Source organism: Suncus etruscus, chromosome 7, assembly GCF_024139225.1.
Source record: "Suncus etruscus isolate mSunEtr1 chromosome 7, mSunEtr1.pri.cur, whole genome shotgun sequence".
NCBI classification, from domain to species: domain Eukaryota; kingdom Metazoa; phylum Chordata; class Mammalia; order Eulipotyphla; family Soricidae; genus Suncus; species Suncus etruscus.
In genome coordinates, this window is record NC_064854.1 from 40,488,799 (window position 1) to 40,511,151 (window position 22,353).

At 35.7% G+C, this 22,353-nt stretch overlaps 1 protein-coding gene across 1 annotated transcript in view; it reads left to right on the forward strand.

Annotated features, from left to right (window-relative positions):
* Positions 1-22,353, forward strand: part of DISP1 (dispatched RND transporter family member 1) — a 62,172-nt gene that overhangs the window by 16,690 nt on the left and 23,129 nt on the right. Inside the window, exon 2 of the mRNA XM_049776397.1 lies at positions 18,977-19,006. Coding sequence (XP_049632354.1) covers positions 18,977-19,006 — 30 coding nt within the window. The remainder of the gene's footprint in view (positions 1-18,976; positions 19,007-22,353) is intronic.

A 22,353-nucleotide genomic window follows, 5' to 3' on the forward strand; every position in this document is an offset into this window, starting at 1 on the left:
TAACTACTGTTTTAAATAGTCAGTATTTTAGAGATAAAGAAACGATTTTGAAAAAAAATAGCATTTCAAAGATTAATAAATGGTTAATAATAAGCACTAGAAGCTGAAATTGAATTCTGGTTTGTCTGATATTTTTTGAAAATTGCCTAAATTTGAAGCTTTTCTCTTACATCACTGTGCTAGTCAAACATCATAAAATATGGTGTGGGGGGGGCATAAAACTTTTTGTTTTATTTATTTCCACAGTATTTTAGGCAATAATTGTCAAGAGCATGCTCTGCAGTAGTGAGCACTGTGGAAGTTTGTTCTTGAGAACACACTGCTGCACTCACAAGCAGATCATACACAATAGCATGAAAAGTATAGATCATTTGCCTTGGGCATTTGAGATCCTGGGAACAGCCTAGATAAAGGGCTGCCCTACATATACACTGAGGGAAAAAAAAAAACTGCCTGACTTCTCCAGGCTGAACCCTGTCCATAGCATACAAAACTTCTTTATCTTACAGGGATTCTTGGAAATGTTTACAATAGTAAATAGAATCTTCACGATTTAAGTGTAAGGTAGCTTTTGCTTTGTTTTGGTTCTTTTGGTAAATTATCACTGTTTACAAAAGTTTTTGAACACAAAGCTGCCATTACACTGTCAAAATGCCAGGAACTCTCTACTATACTCCATAGGATCCTTCCCTTACATGCCCCATTGATCTATTGTCAGCAGTTGATTCTTTGGGGGAATTACCTGGACTGAATTCCTATGTGGATTTTTTTTTTTTTTGGTTTGGTTGGGGGAGCCACATCAACCAGTGCTCAAGAATCACTCCTGATAGAGCTTTGGTGACCATATGTGGTGCTAGAAATACAACCAGGGTTGTCTGTGTGCAAGGTAAGCACCTGATTCACTGTTCGATCTCTCCAGCCCTCAGTTGAGTCCTGCTTCATAATACTTACTAACTTGTATGAGTTTTGGCAATATATTAATGTTTCATTCCTACTTTGTAAAATCTGTGCCTACCTCATATGATTGTTTTAGGAACTTGAAGGTGTTTTCAATATGTTGTTAAGAATTTAAATATATGAGCTCAAATGATAGTACAGTGGGTAGGGTACTTGCCTTGCTTTAAGCCACCTGAATTCGATCCCTGCCATCCTATTTGGACCCCTGAGCCCCACCAGGAGTGATCCCTGAGTGTGGAGCTAGTAGTAGTCCTGGCTTTATAAGAATATAAAGAGAGATAATACAGCATGTCAGGTACTCTCCTTGCATGTGGTTGAACCAGGTTTGATCTCTGGTGCCACATATGGTCTCCAACTTCCTCCTGGAGTGATCCTTGAGCACTACATATGACAATCCCTCCCCCACCAAAAGATTCTTTAAGATGTTTTAATACATTTAATACACATCAAGTGTTTCAGACAGTGTTGACACAGATTGAAATTCAGAAAACACTGCTATAATTTTTCATATTATTATGCAGTACTTAAATGTTCTTACTGTATCTGACTTTTTTCCTTCTGAAGTCTAACTTTTACAAGCCCTTTTTTCAAGAGAGAGAGAGAGATCTGTGACCCAGCTAATTCAACTCTTTTCTTCGCCTTTAAAAAAACAAAAACAAAACAAAAAAACAAAACAAAAACAAAAACTTCTAAAAATGCTTGTGGTTTCATATCCCACACTTCTGTGCTTTTTATCTCCTTTTTTTTCTTTTCTGATCCTTTTCTGTAACCATCTCTGCCCTCTCACAGTTGGAACCCCTCTTGCTCCAAGACTCACTATCATTTCCTTAATACATCCTCACTAGTGGTTGTTTTTGTTTTTTTTCTTAATTTCCTTCAACTGTTTAGGTTTGGGTCTCCATTTCCTGCCTCTCTGTTTTAGTGTAATGGAAATCCCTATATTCACAGTGAGATGCAGCGTCCTCTCAAATATTTGCCAAAACAACATGTCATAGGAGAGAATTTAATAATGCTTAAATTAAAATGCACCTTGGTTTTATTTACTTAAGTATAACCATTTACATAGCTAAATGTTGGTGATTCTGACAAGATTTTGAGTGCTAGAAATGAACAAAATGTAAAAAAAAAATCATAACCATATGGACTTTTAAAATAATTACTCAAGAGTAATATAACAACAGATGATAGTACCAAGGGTGTTATTTGGCTGTGGATTTGGATAAGAAGTTTTATTGAGCAGAATTTTTTAAAACCTAAGTAGAAACAATCAGTGAAAGACTCATGGGTCTTGTGCATGTATGTTACCAGACTTCATTTTCATGTATTTTCCTAAATTGAGTATTTGCTAGCTAGGGTTCCATTTAACTTTCTATTTAAAAAGGTATTTCTTTAAGCAAAATTAATCTGTGGGCAGGATAATTACTGATTGGGCAAGGTATAAATAAAATATTGGGATTGAATATAAGAAATGTCCAGTCAGTGCTAGGTGTGTCCAGGTATAAAAATCTACCAGACTGTGTGCTTAAATATTGTCTGGTTGTGAAAGTGTTGGGTGATATAGGAGTAGTTTTAGAATATCCCCCTTTAATTTCCTTTCACCTGTTTTTTTTTTTTTGGTCTTGGGTTTTGGGGACACACCTAGAAGTTCTCAAGGGTCATTCCAGGCATTCTTGGGGGGCCATTTGGGGATGCCAAAAAATGGCCCTGTTGACCACATGCAAGGCAAACACTCTACCCACTGTGCTCTCACTCCAACCCCCTCCTTTCACCTTCTTGTCCAGTCTGTACACACTTGTAAGGCAGGGACAATAGTAAATTAGTTTTAATATACTGTTATGCCTAGGGAGTGAAGGTGAAGGAAGGCAGAAGGCCTATCTTTCCCATTCCTCTGTGCCACAATCAAAACCTAAAAAAGTGTTTTATGGCATGATACTTTGTGGCATATCTTGAATTCTTTGTTTCCCCACTTGCAGCCTCTGTCAACCTCACATCCTCCTATTTTAATACTTCAGACTAAAAACTATCCTGAAGTGCTTAGGGAATTGGAATTTTTAGGGTTAAGAAGAGATGACAAAAGAAATTATTTAATAACATTGAGAAAATAAAGAGCTATCCTTATACAGACATCCTTAGGGAAGATGGTAACACATCTTTTCTATCCCTTTGCCAAAGATTTTATGGGAGAAGTAAGCCAAGATTATAAAAAGATTTAAGTTTTCCATATGGAAGAGCCAGATTTAAGGCTGGGGGTGGGGGGGTGGCAGAAATAAAAGGACATTTGTAACATTTATGACAGAAAACCCTTGGAATATACAGATGTAAGCTTTTTCCTCCACAACATCTCATTCCTATGACATAAGGAAGGTTCTGGGAAAACTGAATGTACTCAGTGGACTTATAATTGAATGTGGGTGTATGTTTTAAGAATTATCTGTGCACTAAAGAATACATATGGAAATCTTGTCGTAGTATTATCGTCAGTACTCATGAAGTTGTAAAGTTGTTCTTAATGAACTGAAAGACTTAAAATTTCCTTTAGAAATCTTCATTCTTTACTTATTTAGCAGTGTATGTGTAGAATTAACATCCTTATATTTTATTAGATAACCATCAAATAATTTCTAATAATATTTTATTAACTAGAATTGTTACCTAATAATGGATACAAGAAAAACCATATAAATCCATGAGTGCTTTAGTAAGAACTAAGATTTCCTAAATGTATTCATTTGGGGGATGTACCTTTCTTTAAACAAGCAAGGAAAAGGAAATAAATAAAAGTGTGGTGAAGGGATGGGTATTGGAACATTGTATGACTAAAACTCAACCATCACCAACTTTTTTTTCTTTTTTTTTTCTAGAGGGAGAGAGTGGAGAGAGAGAGAGACAGAGACAGAGAGAGACAGAGGGAGTGAGAGGGAGAGGGGGGAGAGGAGGGAGAGGGAGAAGGGAAAGAAGAAAGGAGTAAGAGGGAGAGAGGGAGGAAGAGGGAGGAAAGAGAGGAAAGAAGAGAGAGAGGAGGAGGAGAGGGAGAAGGAGGGAGAGGTAGGGAGAGGGAGAGAGAGAAAAGAGTGACAGGGAGAGGGAGAGAGAGAGAGAGAGGAAGGAAGAGAGGGAGGGAGAAAGAAAGAGGAAGAGAAGAGGATAGGGAGGGGGAGAGAGAGAAAGGAAGGAGAAAGGGAGGTAGAGAGCGAGAGCCCATCACCAACTTTTAACTCTGTATCTCACAGTGATTTAATTTAAAGAATGAAATAAATAAACAGTATGATCCTAAGAAAATAATTCAGTATATGAATCCACTGGGACTGATTAAACAGGCCTTAATGTTATACCTTAATAAAGTAGGTTGATAACTCGGTGGCCTCTAATTTCTACCATACCCCCATTCTCAAGTGGTACAGACTAAAATGTGTTTCTGGCAAGCCAGGTGACTTTATACAGCCTGTTTGAAGGAAGAAAAGAGGCAAAAAGTTCATCTTCATAATCCCATTCCACCTGCCCCATCCCAGTCCAGTTTCTCCTAATACAGCTAACAAAATACACACCTAGTAACTAAGAGATTTCTGTTACCATTACTTTCATTCTGCAAGGGCCAGTCAGTCTCAGCAATCTGTTCCTTGACAATATGGATAAACCAAAGTGAATAACTATTACATGCTGGTAAACCAAAAAATTATATTAGAGTGAGCTTGGATGGTCCAGCCAGGTCACGGAAATTCAGTCTGCCTGAATTACTCTTACCAGCTCATCACTATAACAGTATCACATGTTATCTAGTCTATGAAAATGAATTTTTAGACACACTTTTCCTCTTGACAGAACATTAAAAAAGAGGCTAACAAAGGAATCCCTAAGTAATAGGACTAGTCAAGATGTTCAGTAAATGAAATTTGGGTTAGGTGGAAGAGGAACTGAGACCTACATCAAGGATTACTAATTTAGAAAGTACTTATAAAAATTATGAAAGGAAATTACAACTGTTGACAAATCATTGACAACTTTTAAAAGTTTATTTTTTTTAATTCTATTTAAAATATGCCACAAACTAGAATTGTGTCATAAGGCTTATATCTTTAGTGTAGCACTCTTTGAAATAAATAGAAAGGACAAATGTAAGCAAGAAAGATAATATGAGTTAATGTGGGTTATGATTTTATGCTTATCTAAATAAATCATGGTAATTATAATAAAACAATGTACATATACTGAAAATAATGTCTAGCCAGTCAATTAGTTCTATAGGTTGAAACACATTTTACAGATGGGAGCCTTGGATTCTATTCCCAGCACCATATGGTTTCCTAAGCACCACTATGAGCATCCCACAAGCACTAAGCCAAGAAAACTAGCTCCCAAAAATACCAGGAGTGGCTCAATCCCCAATCTTAAAAAAAAGCTTTCTAAAGTTTTTCATTACATGGGAAAAGCTCTTAATCCTGAGTGATAGCACTTTATATGTCTCATGTGATCCTAATTGTGAGCATATTTAATATGTATATTTAGACACAAAGGGAAATAAACAGAAAGGAAATTAGTCAAAAAGAATTACAGAGATTAGATCTGTGATATGAGTGTGATGGTGATTTTTTTTATCATCATAGTCTATATTTTTCAGACTTAACAAAAATGTTAGTTTTATAATGAGAAAATAAAATCAGCAATAAAATAGAAAATAAGACTCATTTAGCCTTTGTCCTTTTTTTTTTATAAAATAAGGTTCATAGCTTAGAATGGACAAAACATTAAGAGAAAATGTCTTATCAGGACTATGTTTATTTTTAATTAAAAACATGAACAATTTGAACAGCCTTATTTAAGCAGTAAATGAAAAGAAGCTTTGAGAAATTTGGAGTTTGGGGGCCACACTGTTGATACTGAGGGGTTACTCCTGGCTCTATACTCAAGAATCACTCCTGGCAATGTTCAGGGGACCATATGGAATGCTAGGGATAAAACCTGGGCCAGCTAGATGCTAGACAAGCATCCTAGCTGCTATGCTTTCTCTCCAACCCTGACTTGGGGATTTTAAAATCATTCTCTTTTTAACTGGAATGTTCTTCTAGTGAAAACTGTTAAATTGGTGAACTCTATTTCTGACTATTCCTTATAAGCATCTTTTATAATTGTATCTGATATAATTTAGCCTCTCTGGTTTCTTCCTCCTTCCATCAAATACTGTTACAGACCCCATCACCATCGCACCCCTAGTCCCATCAGTCTTTATACCACCTAAAATTAACACCTGGAGACATCTGATCTGTCCTCTATGCACCTCCTAACTCTTTTCATTGACTTACTTCTTCAGCTATGTAAAAGTTTCTCTAGGTGGAGCGTGAAGAGTCAGCTTTCTTTTTCAAAACATCTAAAAACCAGCTGTTGTTATCTACCATATGGAATGGGAGGGAAACTCTTTTTTCTTGATTATTCATGAAGCTTTTCAACATTGAATTTTGATTAGGAAAACTGACTTTCCAGCTTTACCATCAGAGGGTGTTGAAATACTTGTGTGGGGATTTGAATTATCTGAAATTCCAAGGGAGAATACAATAGAATTTTTCAGTAAAAAGAACCTTAAAAATAATCTGATTCAGAATCTTTGTTCTAGGACTGAGGAAATTGAAGCCAGAGAGGTTAAAACCCAAGATTAACAGTCAGTCAGTAACTAGTCTTCTAAGGTCTCATTGTAATCTTTTAAAAACATTATCCTCAAAATAAGTTCCTAAGCTTTGACACATGGTTTGGGGCATACTAACATATATACCCTTCTGAACAGAATGCAGGAGCTGCACAATTTCAGGTGAGTTGAGTTGCCCTAGTTCCAGAATATGTGTGACAAGGTCCTCCCTACAGTTTGAGAAAACATGGACCCACCATGTTGGGATTTTCCTCTTTTCTCTTCAGAAAATTCCTATTTGTCCTCAGTCTAATTCTTTTCAGCTTAGTTATTTTTTATTTTAACCTCAGATTTTCATCTAAAAAAATGCTTTCTGTCATTATTTTTTTTCTAGAAAGATGCTTGGGTATTTATCAATCAAAACTCCAGTTGCTGAAGTTATATAAATTTAATTTTAAGTTACTTAGGAGAAAAATCATTTAAGAAAGAATAACTCATTTTACTATATGTTCTTGAAAGCATAATTGAAGAATTTCTGTAGAAGTTGAGAGAATAGTCTGTCCTTCTGGCCAGGAAAATGAAGATATCACAACAGCTGCAAGGTATTGGTTACACTGTTGGAATTCATCTTGATATAGTGGATTTTTTTTCACTCTTGCCCCAGAGGGGTTTTCTCTTCCTTTTTTCTTTTTAGAGAAGGAAGTATCTTTTGATAATATGCATAACTTTTCCTTCCAAACTCAAACTTTTGTGAGTCTGAGGGTTGTATCTTTTTATATAATCTCAAAACTAAGATTCTTAATCTATTTTAAAAATATTTGTTGCAGTTGCAAGCTTAAATCATAGCTCATACATTGAACAATAATTAAAAGCCAGTAAACGTTAGGAAATAATATAACTGGCAAGCTTATGAATTAACAACTATTTATAGTTGTTTTCTAATTTATGAGGCATTGTTTGTTATTAATAGAATGGATAACAAACTTAGTTTCAGAAATACAATCATTCCCTTATTGACACATTAGTATATAAGCTCTGATTTGTGTATATGGCATATTTTGCAATGTAAATAAAAAACATTTTTAGATAGTAGCCATAAATTTTGAAAGTGGAGAAATGTTTATGTTCCTTAAGAAATTAATGAGATCTTTACTGAATTCATCTCAATTACGATCCCAAAATTACTTTTAAAAAACTCACCCTCCAGCTAAATTTTTGTACAGCTTCTTTACAATGTTATGTAAGGTATCACTGACTTTGCTCCATTAGACACTACTAGGATTGTTCATTTGTTTTGTAAGTGAAATTTTATTGAAGAATAGCATACATACAGATGAGATCAAACTTCATTAAGTGAGCAACTCAATGAAATTTCAAAAAGTTATCATTCTTGAGCCATGTGTTCCCAAGATCCATACCAGGATTACTCTGAAAAGAGCAACTAACTAGCCTGACTACAAACTCTTAGAATAATGTGTCATATTTTTATTTATATCAAGATGAATAAATTAGAAAACTCCTTGGTGGAGAATTGTCAAATTAAAAGAAAGTAAGTACAAAAGAGACCAGTGTTATGAATGGGAAAGCAATGTAGCTGTACATCCCACAAAATAATGTAATAAGAGAATATCTTAAAATCTTAAATATCATGGTATGGTACTAAATATCAAATAAAAGAATAGGCTGGGAATGGGATAATGCCTGATTATGTTCAGAGCTTTCTCATGTGTCTGTGCTCAGGGATCACTCCTGGCACGACCCTGGGGACCCTACGGATTATTAGAGATTGAACCTAGGTCAGCTGCATGCAAGGCAAGCATCTTACCTGCTGTACTACTATCTCTCCCACCCCAAAAGAATAGTCTTAAATTATGATAAAATAACATTTTCAAGGAGACTACTCTAAAATAGCACCAGTTTAAAGCAGGTAATGCTTAAGTATGTGCTCTGATGAATAAGATAGAATCTGGAGATGCAGGATAGAATATCTAAAATATCGGGGATACAATCCAAAATTAGTGTGGTAAGCCCTCAGCTCTTCTTTATTCGTGTAAGCATGTGTTTCTCTGATGCTTTCCTTTTCTCTCTGACCCCCATTTTATAAGTATTACTCCTCTTGATTCTATCATATGTAGCACTTACGATATCTTCATTTTTTAAATGTTTCTACTACTTTACCTTTGAGTTTACTGATTCAGTTGTAAGCTTCCTTCATTCTACTGTTAAGCCTATCTAGATTGTAAATTTTGCATCATCTTTATGGTCTGTTTGTATTTCTCTTCAATTTTTTTTTTTTATATTTTGTCTTTATTTTGTGGTAGTATTACATTGATCACCTTATACTGTTGCTCTGAAGGCTTCTCCAGGTAGCCCAAAGGCTCTCTTACATTAAGAGTTCTTTCCAGGTTGTGGCTGAATTTGTCTTTCTCACCATTATGTCTGGTTGCTCTCTGAGGGCCTGCCCAGTGCTCATGTCCTATGTTTGAGAGAAACTTTGTAAAACCAAGAAGTCTTTCACTCTACTTGTGGATTTGTGTGTGTGTGTGTGTGTGTGTGTGTGTGTGTGTGTTCTGTGTCATTTGTTTTATTCTGTACCACCTTTCCATATCCTCTGTTAATAGATGGACTTTGCGTCTGTTAACACTTTTTCCCTCTTTACAAAGACCATACAGTAACTATCACTGCATGTGCATTTTGTGAACACTTTCATTTTAAATAAATCTTTCTGCTCTGTTCATTTCATTTTCCATGGGGACTATGTCATTGTCTTCATCCATATGCTGTTTGTTTGTTTGTTTGTTTGGGGGCCATACCCAGAAGCACTCCAGGGTTATTCCTGGCTCTGTGCTCAGAAATCACTACCTGGCAGGCTCAGGAGACCATATGGGACGCCAAGAATCAAACCCTGGTTCATCCCAGGTAGGCCACACGCAAGGCAAAATGCCCTACTGCTGTGCTATCACTCCATCCTCCATATGCTCTTTTTTTATTATTATTATTATAAACTAAAAGCCCAGGATCAGTTCAGGAAATTTGCATGTAACCCATGGTTGTTCATTGACACCCTCTGTGATCTGACACTTTTTTTCTCTTTTATTAAGAGAGGTGTTAGACAGGAAGAACGTTAGGGTTCCATGTATCTCTAACAATCTCTTAGATTTTATATGTAAGTCATAAAGATTCATGGTACTTCTGAGTTGTTCCACAGTAGTTTCTGCATTATTTCTAAATTGATGTGTGAATGTCATTTTAAAATAAAATTGTAATTGTGGTGGTGATAGTTGTGCAAGAAGAGGGGGAAGTGTTAACATTTTCTTTTTTTTTTTTCTTAAGACACTGTGATTTACACTATGTTAGGATTTCATCCATAGTGTCCCAACATTACACCCTCCACTACATCAACCTAAATCAACCTAAATCACCCCTCACTATGTCTCCCCACCATGGTTAGGTCTTTTTGTTTTTGTCAGCCAGTTCTTTATTGCCTTTTTTGGTTTTTTGGGTCACACCTGGCAGCACTGAGGGGTTACTCCTGGCTCTATGCTCAGAAATCACTGCTGGCAGGCTCAGGGGATCATATAGGATGCTGGAATTCAAACCACCATCCTTCTGCATGTAAGGCAAACGCCTTACCTCAATGCTATCTCTCCAGCCCCTTTTGCCTTTTTTTTTTAATATCTAACATGTGAGATCGGTCATTCTGCATCTGTCCCTCTCCTTCTGACTACATTGAAACTTCTAAATAGTTTCCTGAAACTTGCTATTCATACCAGCTCATTTTCTATCCATTTATTACAATATTACTACTATCCATTTCTTACAGATCTCCAGAACATAAAGGACTTGCTTAAGCTCACCCAAATGATGAACATCAGATTTCAAACTGCCTAATATCTTTTCATTACCAAATTTACTATTTTCTATTTTTTTTTTGTTTGTTTGGGAGCTACACCCAGCAACACTTAGGGGTCACTACTGGCTCTGCACTCAGGAATTACTTCTGGCAGTACTTGGGGGATCAGATGGGATTCCAGGGATCAAGCTCAGATTGACTGCATGCAAAGCAAACACCCTACCTACTATAATACCTCTGCAGCCCCATAAACGCATTATTTTTAAGAACTCCGCTTTATATATGAATTCTAAAGTATATACTGATTTTTTAATATTAAAATGCTTGATATATAGTAGCTTTTCTTTAAAAACATGTTTTATATACTGATTTTTTAATATTAAAATGCTTGATATATAGTAGCTTTTCTTTAAAAACATGTTTTCTACTTGCAACCTTTTCCTTCCTTCTCCCAATTTATATTCTATATAGTAATTTGGACTCTTTGTATATAACAATCTCAGCAAGTGAAATGACCAATATTTTTGAATCTATACTCTTGAGTGTGCAAGAAATGCATTGCACAAGTGGTTATGGTTATTGTTATATCTCAAATCACTTGACAGATCATAAATATTTAGCTCTGGAGCATGAAAGATGAATTAAAGAACAAGCTTAGCTTGTCTGCAGAATAACTTTCATCTTCACATAAAGCCCAAATGTGCCAATGATGATTAATATAATTAATTCATGATGAAGAATGATTGTGCTCTTGCTGGAAACATTGAAAGAATGTTCATTGAAATACAGATTCTTCTCAGATATTCTCTTATTACCTTTTCATTTTCTTCTTTCACTGGCATTAACTGAAGTTATACTTACAGAATACTCTTTTACAAAAAGGCGGAATAAATACATCCTGGACTTACTAAGACTAAAATTGTTACTCTTATGTATTTTATGACTTAAATTTGGTTAATGCTTATAGAAGAAAACATATATCTTTATAACCGCCTCCCATAGTTTTAGTTTTCTGGAACATGAGAAAGAGCTCTTTAGGATTTGTGAAGTCTAGTACAGCATTTTTTTAAAGTTGTTTAAGATTGTAAAGTTATGATATTAACTCAACATCAACTGCATTCTATATTTTAGTATTTATATTTGTTTTAGTATTTATATTTGTCCTATATATTAGCCAACCCTTAGTTCCCCTCTGCCCAAACAATATTAAAAGAGAAATAACAAAATGTACTATTTTTATCTTTTGGGGTATAAAGTAAAGCACCCAGTGGTGCTTTGAGCTACAGCCAGCTCAGAAGTCACTTCCATCCAGCTGAGTTCGTATTCCTGGAAGTGCTTGAGGGACCATGTTGTGGCAGGATTCAAACCCACATGCAAAATACAGCTCTAGCTCTTGATTAACTCCCTCGCCTGTCTGCTTTTAATAAAATTTCCCTAGCCTCTGTGTTTGACCCAGCTCCCATTATTTCTCTACTCTGTCCCCCTTCCAGCTGTCCTCTCTCCTTCCAGAACTTTGCTGTCTCATTAGTTGTTGCTTTACCCAATATATGGGCACATACCACAGTTCACTGGTCATTCACTGGAGCCAGATCTCTCAACTACAATTACAGTTTTAAAGTGTAAAATGCCAGGAGCAATCTATTACTAATTATGAGCTCTTGAACTTAAAAATGCTTTCCTTTTTTTGAAAGCCTAGCTGAGCTTTGCTCTGCAGTAATGTGTCACCCACTTGCATGCAGAAATGTTTTCTTGAGTGGGTGAGAGTTCAGCTAGTCCTCTAGGCTTTATTTAAGACCAAGTTTATCTGTGTCACAGTGGGGGGGGGGTTGTTGCTAAGCCCCAAAATGGCATCTTGTAGGGGTTTTTTGTTTTGGGGGGGGTTTGTTTGTTTTTGCATAAAGAAACTTTTTTTTGCCCAGAAACTTTCCAAAGAACTTGCAGATGTTACCACCTGAGAGGATTAGAGTGTATCTGGGTTTTGACATGTGTTTCCATTATATGATATTAAAAGGTGAATGAGTTCTGTAACAATATTTTTTTCTCTTTCTAGTAGAGGTTATATTTGGAGGATGGGGTGTTGTTTATTAGAAGTGGAGTTACACTTGGCTGTGCTCAGACTTACTCCTAGCTCTGCACTCATGAATCACTCATGGGGTGCCGGGATAGATTAACATCCTACCTGCTTGCATACTGTGCTATTCCTTCATCCCCCTGCCATTTGTTTCACTAATTATTTATCAAGACAAAAGTCAAAGTAAAAACACTCATACTGCAGGTTTTATCAGATAATAGAAAGTAGCAAAAAAAAAAAAAAAAAAGAAAGAAAGAAAGCATTTACAAATTATCTCTCTCATGTTTAGTATTTAGAGATACATAAGTGAGCAACAAATGGCCGAAGGCAACAGGACTTGGTTCATAGAACTGAGTTCTTTAGTGTGTGTGTGTGTGTGTGTGTGTGTGTGTGTGTGTGTGTGTGTGTGTGTGTGTGTGTTGGGGAAGGGGTTGCATTGAACCAGAGAGGCCTTTGGGTGCTTGGTAAAGGGAAATCAGTACTCTTCTGGTAAGTTTGGTGTTGGAATGATGTATACATGACAACATCATTAAACATTTTGTAAATCAAGTACCTCAATAAGGAGAGAGAGAAAAGAGAGAGAGTTTTACAAACAGAGAAAGACAACTTGCAATAGGTGGAAGAGTGTGGCCTGTTCTCTCAGCTCCTTTCAAGGATATTTTCTAGTACAAGATCATAAAGGCAGAATTAGACATGGCAAGACTGTAAATCTAACAGGTTTCATGTTTTACCTGTCATTGTGGTTTGGATGTTTCAAACATCTGTTTGTGGTATTCATTAGTATAAAAACTTCAAAGCTATCTGATGTTTTCCCAGAAGGCATCTTTGTGGTAATCTGAGTTTTCCTTTTTCAAGTGATGTTGACATTCTCTTTTTATTGTCTCAAATTTAACATTAAATGAGGTATTAACTCAAGCTGAAAGAAAGTAAAGAATCTATAGTTGTTTCTGTCTCTAGGGCATACACTAGTCATAGAGGCATGATTTTCTTGTTTGTTTTTTAAAAAAAAATAGTGGGGGGAAGTAGGAAAGAGAATATTTAATTTATATTTGTTACAACCCCCCTAAAAAGGTAATTTTACATTTATATAGTTATTTTGGATTTTGGGGGGTTTTTTGGGTTTTTTGCTTAGTATAATCTGACAACTGTAGCACTTTAGGTCTTTTTGTTCTTGTGGATATTCAAGAGGATATGTAACTTGAAAACTGGGAGTAAACAATTAAGCTTTTGTGTAAAGCCATTTATTTCTTTGTACAAGACCTTATTCCTTTTCTCTCCAAACAACTTTTCTCTCATCACAGTTACTTTCATCCTGATGCTCAAATAGAATATCCCTTAAATATCAAAAGATGTTTGTGTCAAAGGATGGGCCATGTTTAAAGGCCTAAAAACCATTATTTTCAGTGAATTCACTAGATGACATGTAAATTATTTCCCAATAAAATTATAATATTGAAAATACTAGAAATTTTATTTGAAAATATTATGGAGTTTTTTTCCCATGGTATTCCTACCCCACTTCAAACTAAATATTTTTCATATCTTCCTCAGTACCAGTATTTTGTTGAAAACCCAGTTTATATAAAGTATAATTCCAAGACCTTCACCAGTTCAGTAGAATTGCCATATGCTTCCTGGGCTCTGTTTGCTCATGGGGAGGACACTCAGTGGTCCAGGCAAGATCCTGTTTGAGGCTGATAAGCTGTACTTCACACCTTACCTTCACACCTACCCACTCCAATCTTTTGCCATGTGTGCTTACCAAACTTTATGCATGCCAGCTGGGCTTGTTTTTGTAATTATGTCATTTAATGAAAGGGTTTTGAATAAATATTTATATATAGGTTATTAAAGAAAGAGTTGCTCTTGAAGAAAGATCATTTTAGGCTCCCCATGTCTTTTCAAAGGACTATAAAAATGTAAATGTAGTTGCTATGAAAAATAATTGCTGTTGACTTTAAGCTGGAGAGAAACTGTTACAAAATATTTCAGGGAAAATCAAAATTTTAGTTGTATATTGTAGTTAGTTTATGCAGGGTGCTCGCAGTATACTAAGCTCTCCAGTGGTGGAAATCACAGGCAATGCAATATGGTATGGCTTATGTGAGAATGAATCCGGACTAACCATACATTTAGATTACGATTAAATAGTAAAGGAATGTAATGGTGGTGTTTTAGAAATGTTCATTTTCATAAATCTCACCAATTAACTCCAAATGAATGGTTCCTACGTCATTCTAGAAGAGTGCCACTGCTATGGGATTTAAATGCATAAAGAACATTCTACCAGAATTTCCATCTTCCAGTAATTTATCAAAATCACCAACAAAAAATAAAAATAGAAATGAAGAGAGTTTCTTTTGTTCTGTATATTTTCTAGACTAGTGTTGTTCAACCTTTCACACCTGGGGACCAGCATTTGTCCTGCATTTCAGTCCACAGACTAATTTTTAAAAGACGAAAACAGGGGCCAGAGAGATAGCACAGTGGTAGTGTTCACCTTGCATGCAGCTCACATGGTTCAATTCCTGGCATCCCATATGGTCCCCCAGCCTTCCAGCGGCGATTTCTGATTGCAGAGCCAGGAGTGACCCTGAGCACCACCAGGTGTGGCCCTCAAGCCAATTAACGAATAAATAAGTAAATAAATAAAGTTGAAAAAAATAAATAAAAGACACAAACCAAAACTTATTAACTGTAGTAAAAGGGTGAAGGAGCTTAGGATTTACAGATGAGAGTGAACTAAATTTAAAGCTGTATGTGTATATATAATAAAGAGAAATGAACAAACAGAAAATTAAAATAAGTTTACCTCTGTTCCTAATATTCTGACTATCTGTTGACTGCTGATTTCATAGCTTTAAGCCAAAAATCAAAAACTGTACATGCATTTATTAATTCAACAAATACTGATCTGACATCTCCAAAGGACCACGCATTATTCCAAGCTATGGAGATTTGAACATGAATATGATGGGATCTTCCTTTAGTTTCTAATTTTTAGCTTATAAAATAAATTCTGTTTACTAAAAACATATGAAAATAATACATTTTGATATTCTTTAGTCATTCGAATAGTCAGTCTCATGTTTATCCTTTCAACAGTAAATACTTATAGTTTGTACTTACTAGAAGTTCTGGCAATAAATTCTATCTCTTTCAACAAAAAGTATACTTCTTTTCCTGTATAAGAAATTGATATTTGGGGCCGGAGAGATAGCATGGAAGTAGGGCATTTGCCTTGCATGCAGAAGGACAGTGGTTCAGATCCCAACATCCCATATGGTCTCCCAAGCCAGCAAGGAGTGATATCTGAGCGTAGTCAGGAGTAACCCTTGAACACTGCCGGATGTGACCCAAAAAACAAAAAAATAAAATAAAATAAATTGATGTCTGATTATCTCTGCATTACTTTAGCCTCATGGTTTTATAGACAAAATAAAACAGAATAGGGAGCAGCAAATTAAGTAACAATAGACATAAATTTTCACTACATATTTTACTCCCAAAACCTTGAATGATCAAAGGCAAATAAATTCAAGTCCATTTCTGAACATGGAATCAGGATGGAATTGGACAATAATTATTTGAGATGCTCCATCCCCTGAGTTTAATGTTTTTTAAATAGGTTGATAATTTTTTATGGGGACATTTAGCTAAAATATGACATTTGGAACTCTGCATCTTACATATAACCAGATTAATACAAAGTACTTTGTATAATGTGAGCTTCATGAAGTTCAGGACCTTTTTGTCTCATTTATGGTTATTACAGAAGATTTAATTTTTCTTTTCTATTGCAGTGGAAACATCTCTGTTCTTGACCCTTCACATATATTTTGTTTTCTTTTGTATTTTTTTTTTCAAATAATGTTGGCCTACACACACACACTCAACTCACTATTCCCCTTTGGTATCCTCAACTTTGAAATCAAGGGTTTTTTCACTGGCCATTGTCTATATCTTTGCTTTGTTTCTTTATAAGCCCTATAGATCATTTGTTATTTATTCTTCTCCCTCTGACTTATTATCAATTAGCAAGATACCCTCCACTCCAGTTTCATACATGTTGTAGCAAATGGCAAAATTTCACCTTTTCTAGTGGCTAAATACATCCCATTGGTGTATGTATTTACCACAAATTCTTTATCTACACATCTGAATTTAGGTCCTTGGGTTATTCTCAGATCTTGGCTATTGTAAATAGCACTGCCATGAGTATATAGCTTTTCAAATTAGTGTTTTATATTCTTGGGCTAGATACCAACATGTGAAATTGCTTAGCTCAGATGGTAGTACTATTTTTAACTTTTTTGAGAAATCTCTTTATTACTTTCTATAGAGGCTGAACAAGGTGCTTATGGGGATGGGGAAAACAGGAACCACGTTTGGAGTTGGTTTAAATGGGGTGTCATTTGTGAGCCTTAGAAATGTAAATAGAGAGGGGAAATAAGAAATGAATCAGCATCTCCTAGAAATCCCAATTGTTAAGAGTAAGAATAGTTCAAAGTAGATTTGAAGAAAGATTAGGGCCAGAGAAAGAAAGAGTCCAGGGAATGAAGGCACTTGCCTTGCACACAGTAAACCCCAGCAATGCATTATCCTCTGAGCTCTGTGGAGTGTAGCCCCAAAGCAAACAAATAGAAAGAGAACAAATAAATTGAAGAAGATATAATATTTTTATATTTTGTTTGGTTTTCTAAGAGTATGGTACACCTGGTAGAAAATTTCAGTATTGGCCCGGAGAGATAGCACAGCGGCGTTTGCCTGGCAAGCAGCCGATCCAGGACCAAAGGTGGTTGGTTCGAATTCCGGTGTCCCATATGGTCCCCTGTGCCTGCCAGGAGCTATTTCTGAGCAGACAGCCAGGAGTAACCCCTGAGCACTCCCGGGTGTGGCCCAAAAACCAAAAAAAAAAAAAAAAAAAAGAAAATTTTAGTATTGGCTAGAGTACATATCTAAAATACTAATTTATGTACTCAGCAAATATTTAAGGGTGTTCTTTATTGTAATGTAATAGTGAGGAAACTTTCTGATCCCATAACCTCATTACAAATTTCAAAACAATTTTAAGATCCCACTGTGCTTTTTGTTTATGTTATTTATAATATGTGCTGTATTAAAGTTAGAACAGAAATTTTCAGTATTTGTAAAGTCATTTATAAGTGATTATATCAGTCCTATATGCTAATTTAAATAATTCTTTGCATGAAAAAATTTTAATGCTATGTGAGATGAGTAGCATTCACTTTTTTCCCAAGGCTCTGACATGTGATTTAATCAAATAACAGTAGTCTCCTATCTGCTTTTGCCACCAATTTGTTGCAATAGATTATTTGACTGAAATACATGTAATTATAAAGAAAATCAAGACTTACAAGGGCCAGAGCAGGAGTACTACCGGTATAGATAGCACTTTCCTTGCACACACCTGAGTTTGAACCGAGCAGCACAGATGGAGTTGTTGATGAGCACAGATCCAGAAGTCCTGAGCACCTTAAGTTGTACAACACTCCTTGTCAAATAAACAGACTTACACAGTTGCATAGTTGGTCGAGATTGCCTTACAGAGTTTATGAAGAGTCTCAGGAACTGCCATGATCCTCAGACCACACTGAGAAAGACTCACAGTATTTTGGAATATGAAATATGAGGACTTAGGTTTAACTTGGTCACTAATTACTCATCAAGTGCGTACCTTATGTCAGTAAGTAAAGGGAGGAACTTGACCCAGGAGGAGTAGAGTTTGGACTTTCTATATCGGAGTGGTTGTGAAGGATGAGAAGAAAAAATGCAAGGGACTAATAACAGAGTGGGGATATACTGATTAAAATACAAACCAATATATGTCAAAAATGGCTTTGAGGCTTAGAAATTAAAAAAATTGAAAGCTAAACCAGTAACTTCACATCTTGAAAGCATAGATTGTTCCTGGCACTAGAAGATACTGTTGTCCTGTGTTTTGTTTTTTTTAAGTGTCAGGTTAGTTAAGAAGGCTCAGGTGGTAGGAGCCAGAACAATAGCACAGTGGTCAGCATTTACCTCGCACGTGGCTGCCCAGGACTGGGTCATCCCATATGGTCCCCCAAGTCAGGAGCGATTTCTGAGCACATAGCCAGGAGTAACCCCTGAGCATCACCGGGTGTGGCCCAAAAACTAAAAAAAAAATAAAAAGAAGAAGAAGAAGGTCAGGTAGGAGACACAGATGTGCTTGTGAGAGCACTGAGTGAATATGTAGTGGCAGTGTGTGAGGCTTGGAAAATACCATCACATCTCCTCACACTCTCTCTGGCATATGAGATAGTTTGCATTCATTATTAAATCCTAGAATATTTAAGTCTCTCAATTTGACTGTCTTTTTTTACCTTGCCAAGATCCATTTATTAAGAGAGCATGTAAATAAAATATCATTTATAAATATAAGCATTTGTTAATAATGCCATGCCTTGTTTCTGACTGTTTTCCCTTGACTTTTTTTCAGACCTTCCAGACCTTTCAAGTTACCAAAAAGGTAAAGTAATCTGGATTGTTGTCCTGTTTAGTAATAAAGCTTCTTGAATGTTTTTCCCTTTCTCATTTTTCCATATTCTGCTTTTTCTGCCTTCCTCATTCATAAAAGAAAGAATTGATTTCTCAAGTTGGCTGTTTGAGGAATCTCCTAAAGTGATTTTAATCTCAAGATAGATTTTTTTCAGCCTTTAAGCTCTATTCATGTTCAAGTATTTATACTTAATGTAGCTATTGTGTATTCCTTCCTGTAATGGGTCAATTTTCAGTATCTTTATTTGTTTAAGAGAATACACTGATTTGAGTTCAAAGCACTAGATTTCAGATACACTATTTCTGGGGGCGGGTTTCCCTTAAGGTTTTGTTGTAATATTAAAATGAAGCATTTTTTATGTGGAAATTTTAGTTTTATCTCTTCAGTGAAGTTTTACATGGAGACGAAATTGGGGGGAAAAGTGTGTTTGTTTTAGTAGATGTCCTGTATATTTTGGTGTTAGACATATTATTACACTTGAAAGATTTTAAATGACCTTTGAAATTTGCTTAAAAAGCTCAACTACTAATAATTTTGAGACCTTCCTCAGGAGAAATTATCTTTTCTGGGATAAAATTACTACATAAATGTTAATAAAACCCCTTCCTTTAATTATTTTTAATTATGTATAATTAAATATACAGAATACAAAATGTTCCAGTTTTGACCATTTTGGAATGAACAGCTCTGTTGAAGTAATTACATTCATGTTATGCAACCTACAGAACCTTTTCATCTAACAAAACTGAAACTCCATCCCTATTAAATAATTTCTAATTACTAATAGCTGCCATCACGTACCCTCCCCCCATTAGTGCTCCTGGCAAGCACTTAATAAATTTGTTTACTCTGATGCCATATATGAATGAACTTAGAGTTTTCAGGATTTTGTTACTGACTTTATTACCCTTTTAACCCCAGGCTTCACAAATGTTGTAGATTATGTCAGGATTTCCTTCTGATATTACATTGTATACTAATATCACATTTTGTTCATTAATTTTATCCCCAGAAATAAAGGGGTAAAAGAAAAAAGAAGAGGTGTTCCAATAAGTCCTAGTAAGAAAGTGTATGTCCATTTTTACAAGAAACAGTAGAACCTTCTAAATTAACTGAACCTTTTGCATTTTAGAAGGATTCATTTGTATTTTTTCTGTTTCTTTTCAGTATATAAATAAATTAATACAATTCTAAAGAAGCCTTTCCCATTATAGCTTTGTTATATGCACCAAAAAAGTCATCAGTACTCCTCTAAAAACATTTTTGGGCTGGAGAGATAGTAGAGCTGGTCAGGTCTTGTCTTGCACATGGCCATTCCATATTTGATCCCCAGCATCCCATATGTTCCCCCAATACCACCAAGAATAATACTTATGCATTGCCATGTATGGCTCAAAAAAATTTGTTAACGTATTTTTTACTGTAGGTATTTTTTTAGATATTTAGATATTTTGTAGGTATTTTTGGTACTTGTCTGATTTCCTGTATTAGATCCTTTAAGTTATTTGAAGGTAGTCTCCATATATGCCTTTTTTTATACTTTATGAGAAAACTAGGCCAGAGAAATTGTACAGCTAGCTAAGAAGCTAACTGGTTAACTCATGGCTAAATCTGGTTCAATACTGTTCTTATATATGTTCTCCCAAGCACTGCTAGGAATGACCCCCTTAGCACAGAGCCAGGGATAAACTCTAAATACTGCCAGATGTGGCCTGAAAGCCAAGAGAGAGTTCTGGCTCTTTTTTCATTAATGAAAGAAGTGAAATTACTTAAGTTTCAATTATACCTTCTACTTAATTAAAAGCTAATGCCCCTAGAAACATTATAATCAACAATATTTTGATATGTTTGCCCTTTAAGGGAAAACAAGGGAATTAAAAAAAAAAAAACATTATGAAGGGAAAAAGAAAGGAATAAAATGAAGAAGAGATGCTTAGCGAGGTAAAGCATCAAATAGGGAGTGCTCAGGCAAGGAAGATTAAAATCCAGACTAGACAGTGTGCTGTTTCAGAAGAATCCTGAGACTTAAAACCAGGCCTCAAAGGGGTTAAGGATGGGATTATTGGTCAGGGAAAAATGACCACTAATTGCCCTTCCCTTTCTGGAGCCTCTGGAGGGGAAAGAAAAAAGAGAAGGTTTGTAGAAAGAGGGAGCAAAGCTCCCAGGGGGAAATAAAATGAAACCCTTGTACTCTAAGGAAGTAACTTTCACTAGTGGAGAGTTTTCTTGTAATACAAATAGATCACTTAAAACATATATTTTCACTCCAGTATATTAGCCCTGCTAGCCTCAGATAATTGAGCAATTACTATCTTTTTCATAGCCAACCTGATAATGTGACTGAGATATTCTGAGTATTTTGAGGGACTTCCTGAAGTCCCCAGCGGACACTCATGAAAATAGTAACTTGGACCAGTATGCCAGGCAGCTTTCCCACTAATGAGAGTAACCATTCACCCATAAACATATATCCCCACTAATGAGAGCCACCATTCACCCACAAATTCATCTGAGTCATCTCATCCTTCTGATCTGCATGCTATTTCAGTCTTAACCTCTTGAGAATCTGATGGGAACTTTTTTTTTCCAGGAGCAGGGGACGCAAGAGTCTTTGGGGTCATACCCATCTCTTTTTAGGGTTTACTCCTGGCTCTCCACTCAGGGATCACTACTATTGTGCTCAGGGGTCCAAGTAGGATACTGGGGACCAAACCCAGGTCCATAACATGCCAGGCAATCATCCTACCTACAGTAGAATCATTCTGGCCTTGTTGATGAGAAATCTTATTTAGCTGTACCCTAGCTAGAGCAAAGGACCCTAACATAGACAGCTAGTGCAACTGCCTTAGAACCTCAGAGAAAACCTGATCCTTCACTGGAAAAATGACCACCTGCTGTAGCCCAAGTATTAGAGAGATGGTGTATAATTAAAAAATGGTGGTGGTGGTGGTGGTGGTGGTGGTATTGAAGATTTCCAAAATTCAGGCAAATAGATGCAAGTCGGGTATTGTATAATATGTGGGAGAACACAGTCAAATAAGTTAATTTTTTTTAACTTTCATCTCCTGTACCATGCGCTTGAGTTCATTTTTAAAGAAAATAACATGCAAATACTTTATATGTGCATGTATATGTGTATATTTATATATGTAAGTATGTATGTATGTATCTTAAACCAGATTCAATAGGAATGAAATGAATTGGTGGGAGATTTTTGGACCATTTTTTTATTTCCTTTACTTCTCCAATTTTTCTGCTTTATTAGATTTCTTTTCTCTTTTAATCCCACCCCCTTTATTAGATTTTTATTTCTATAT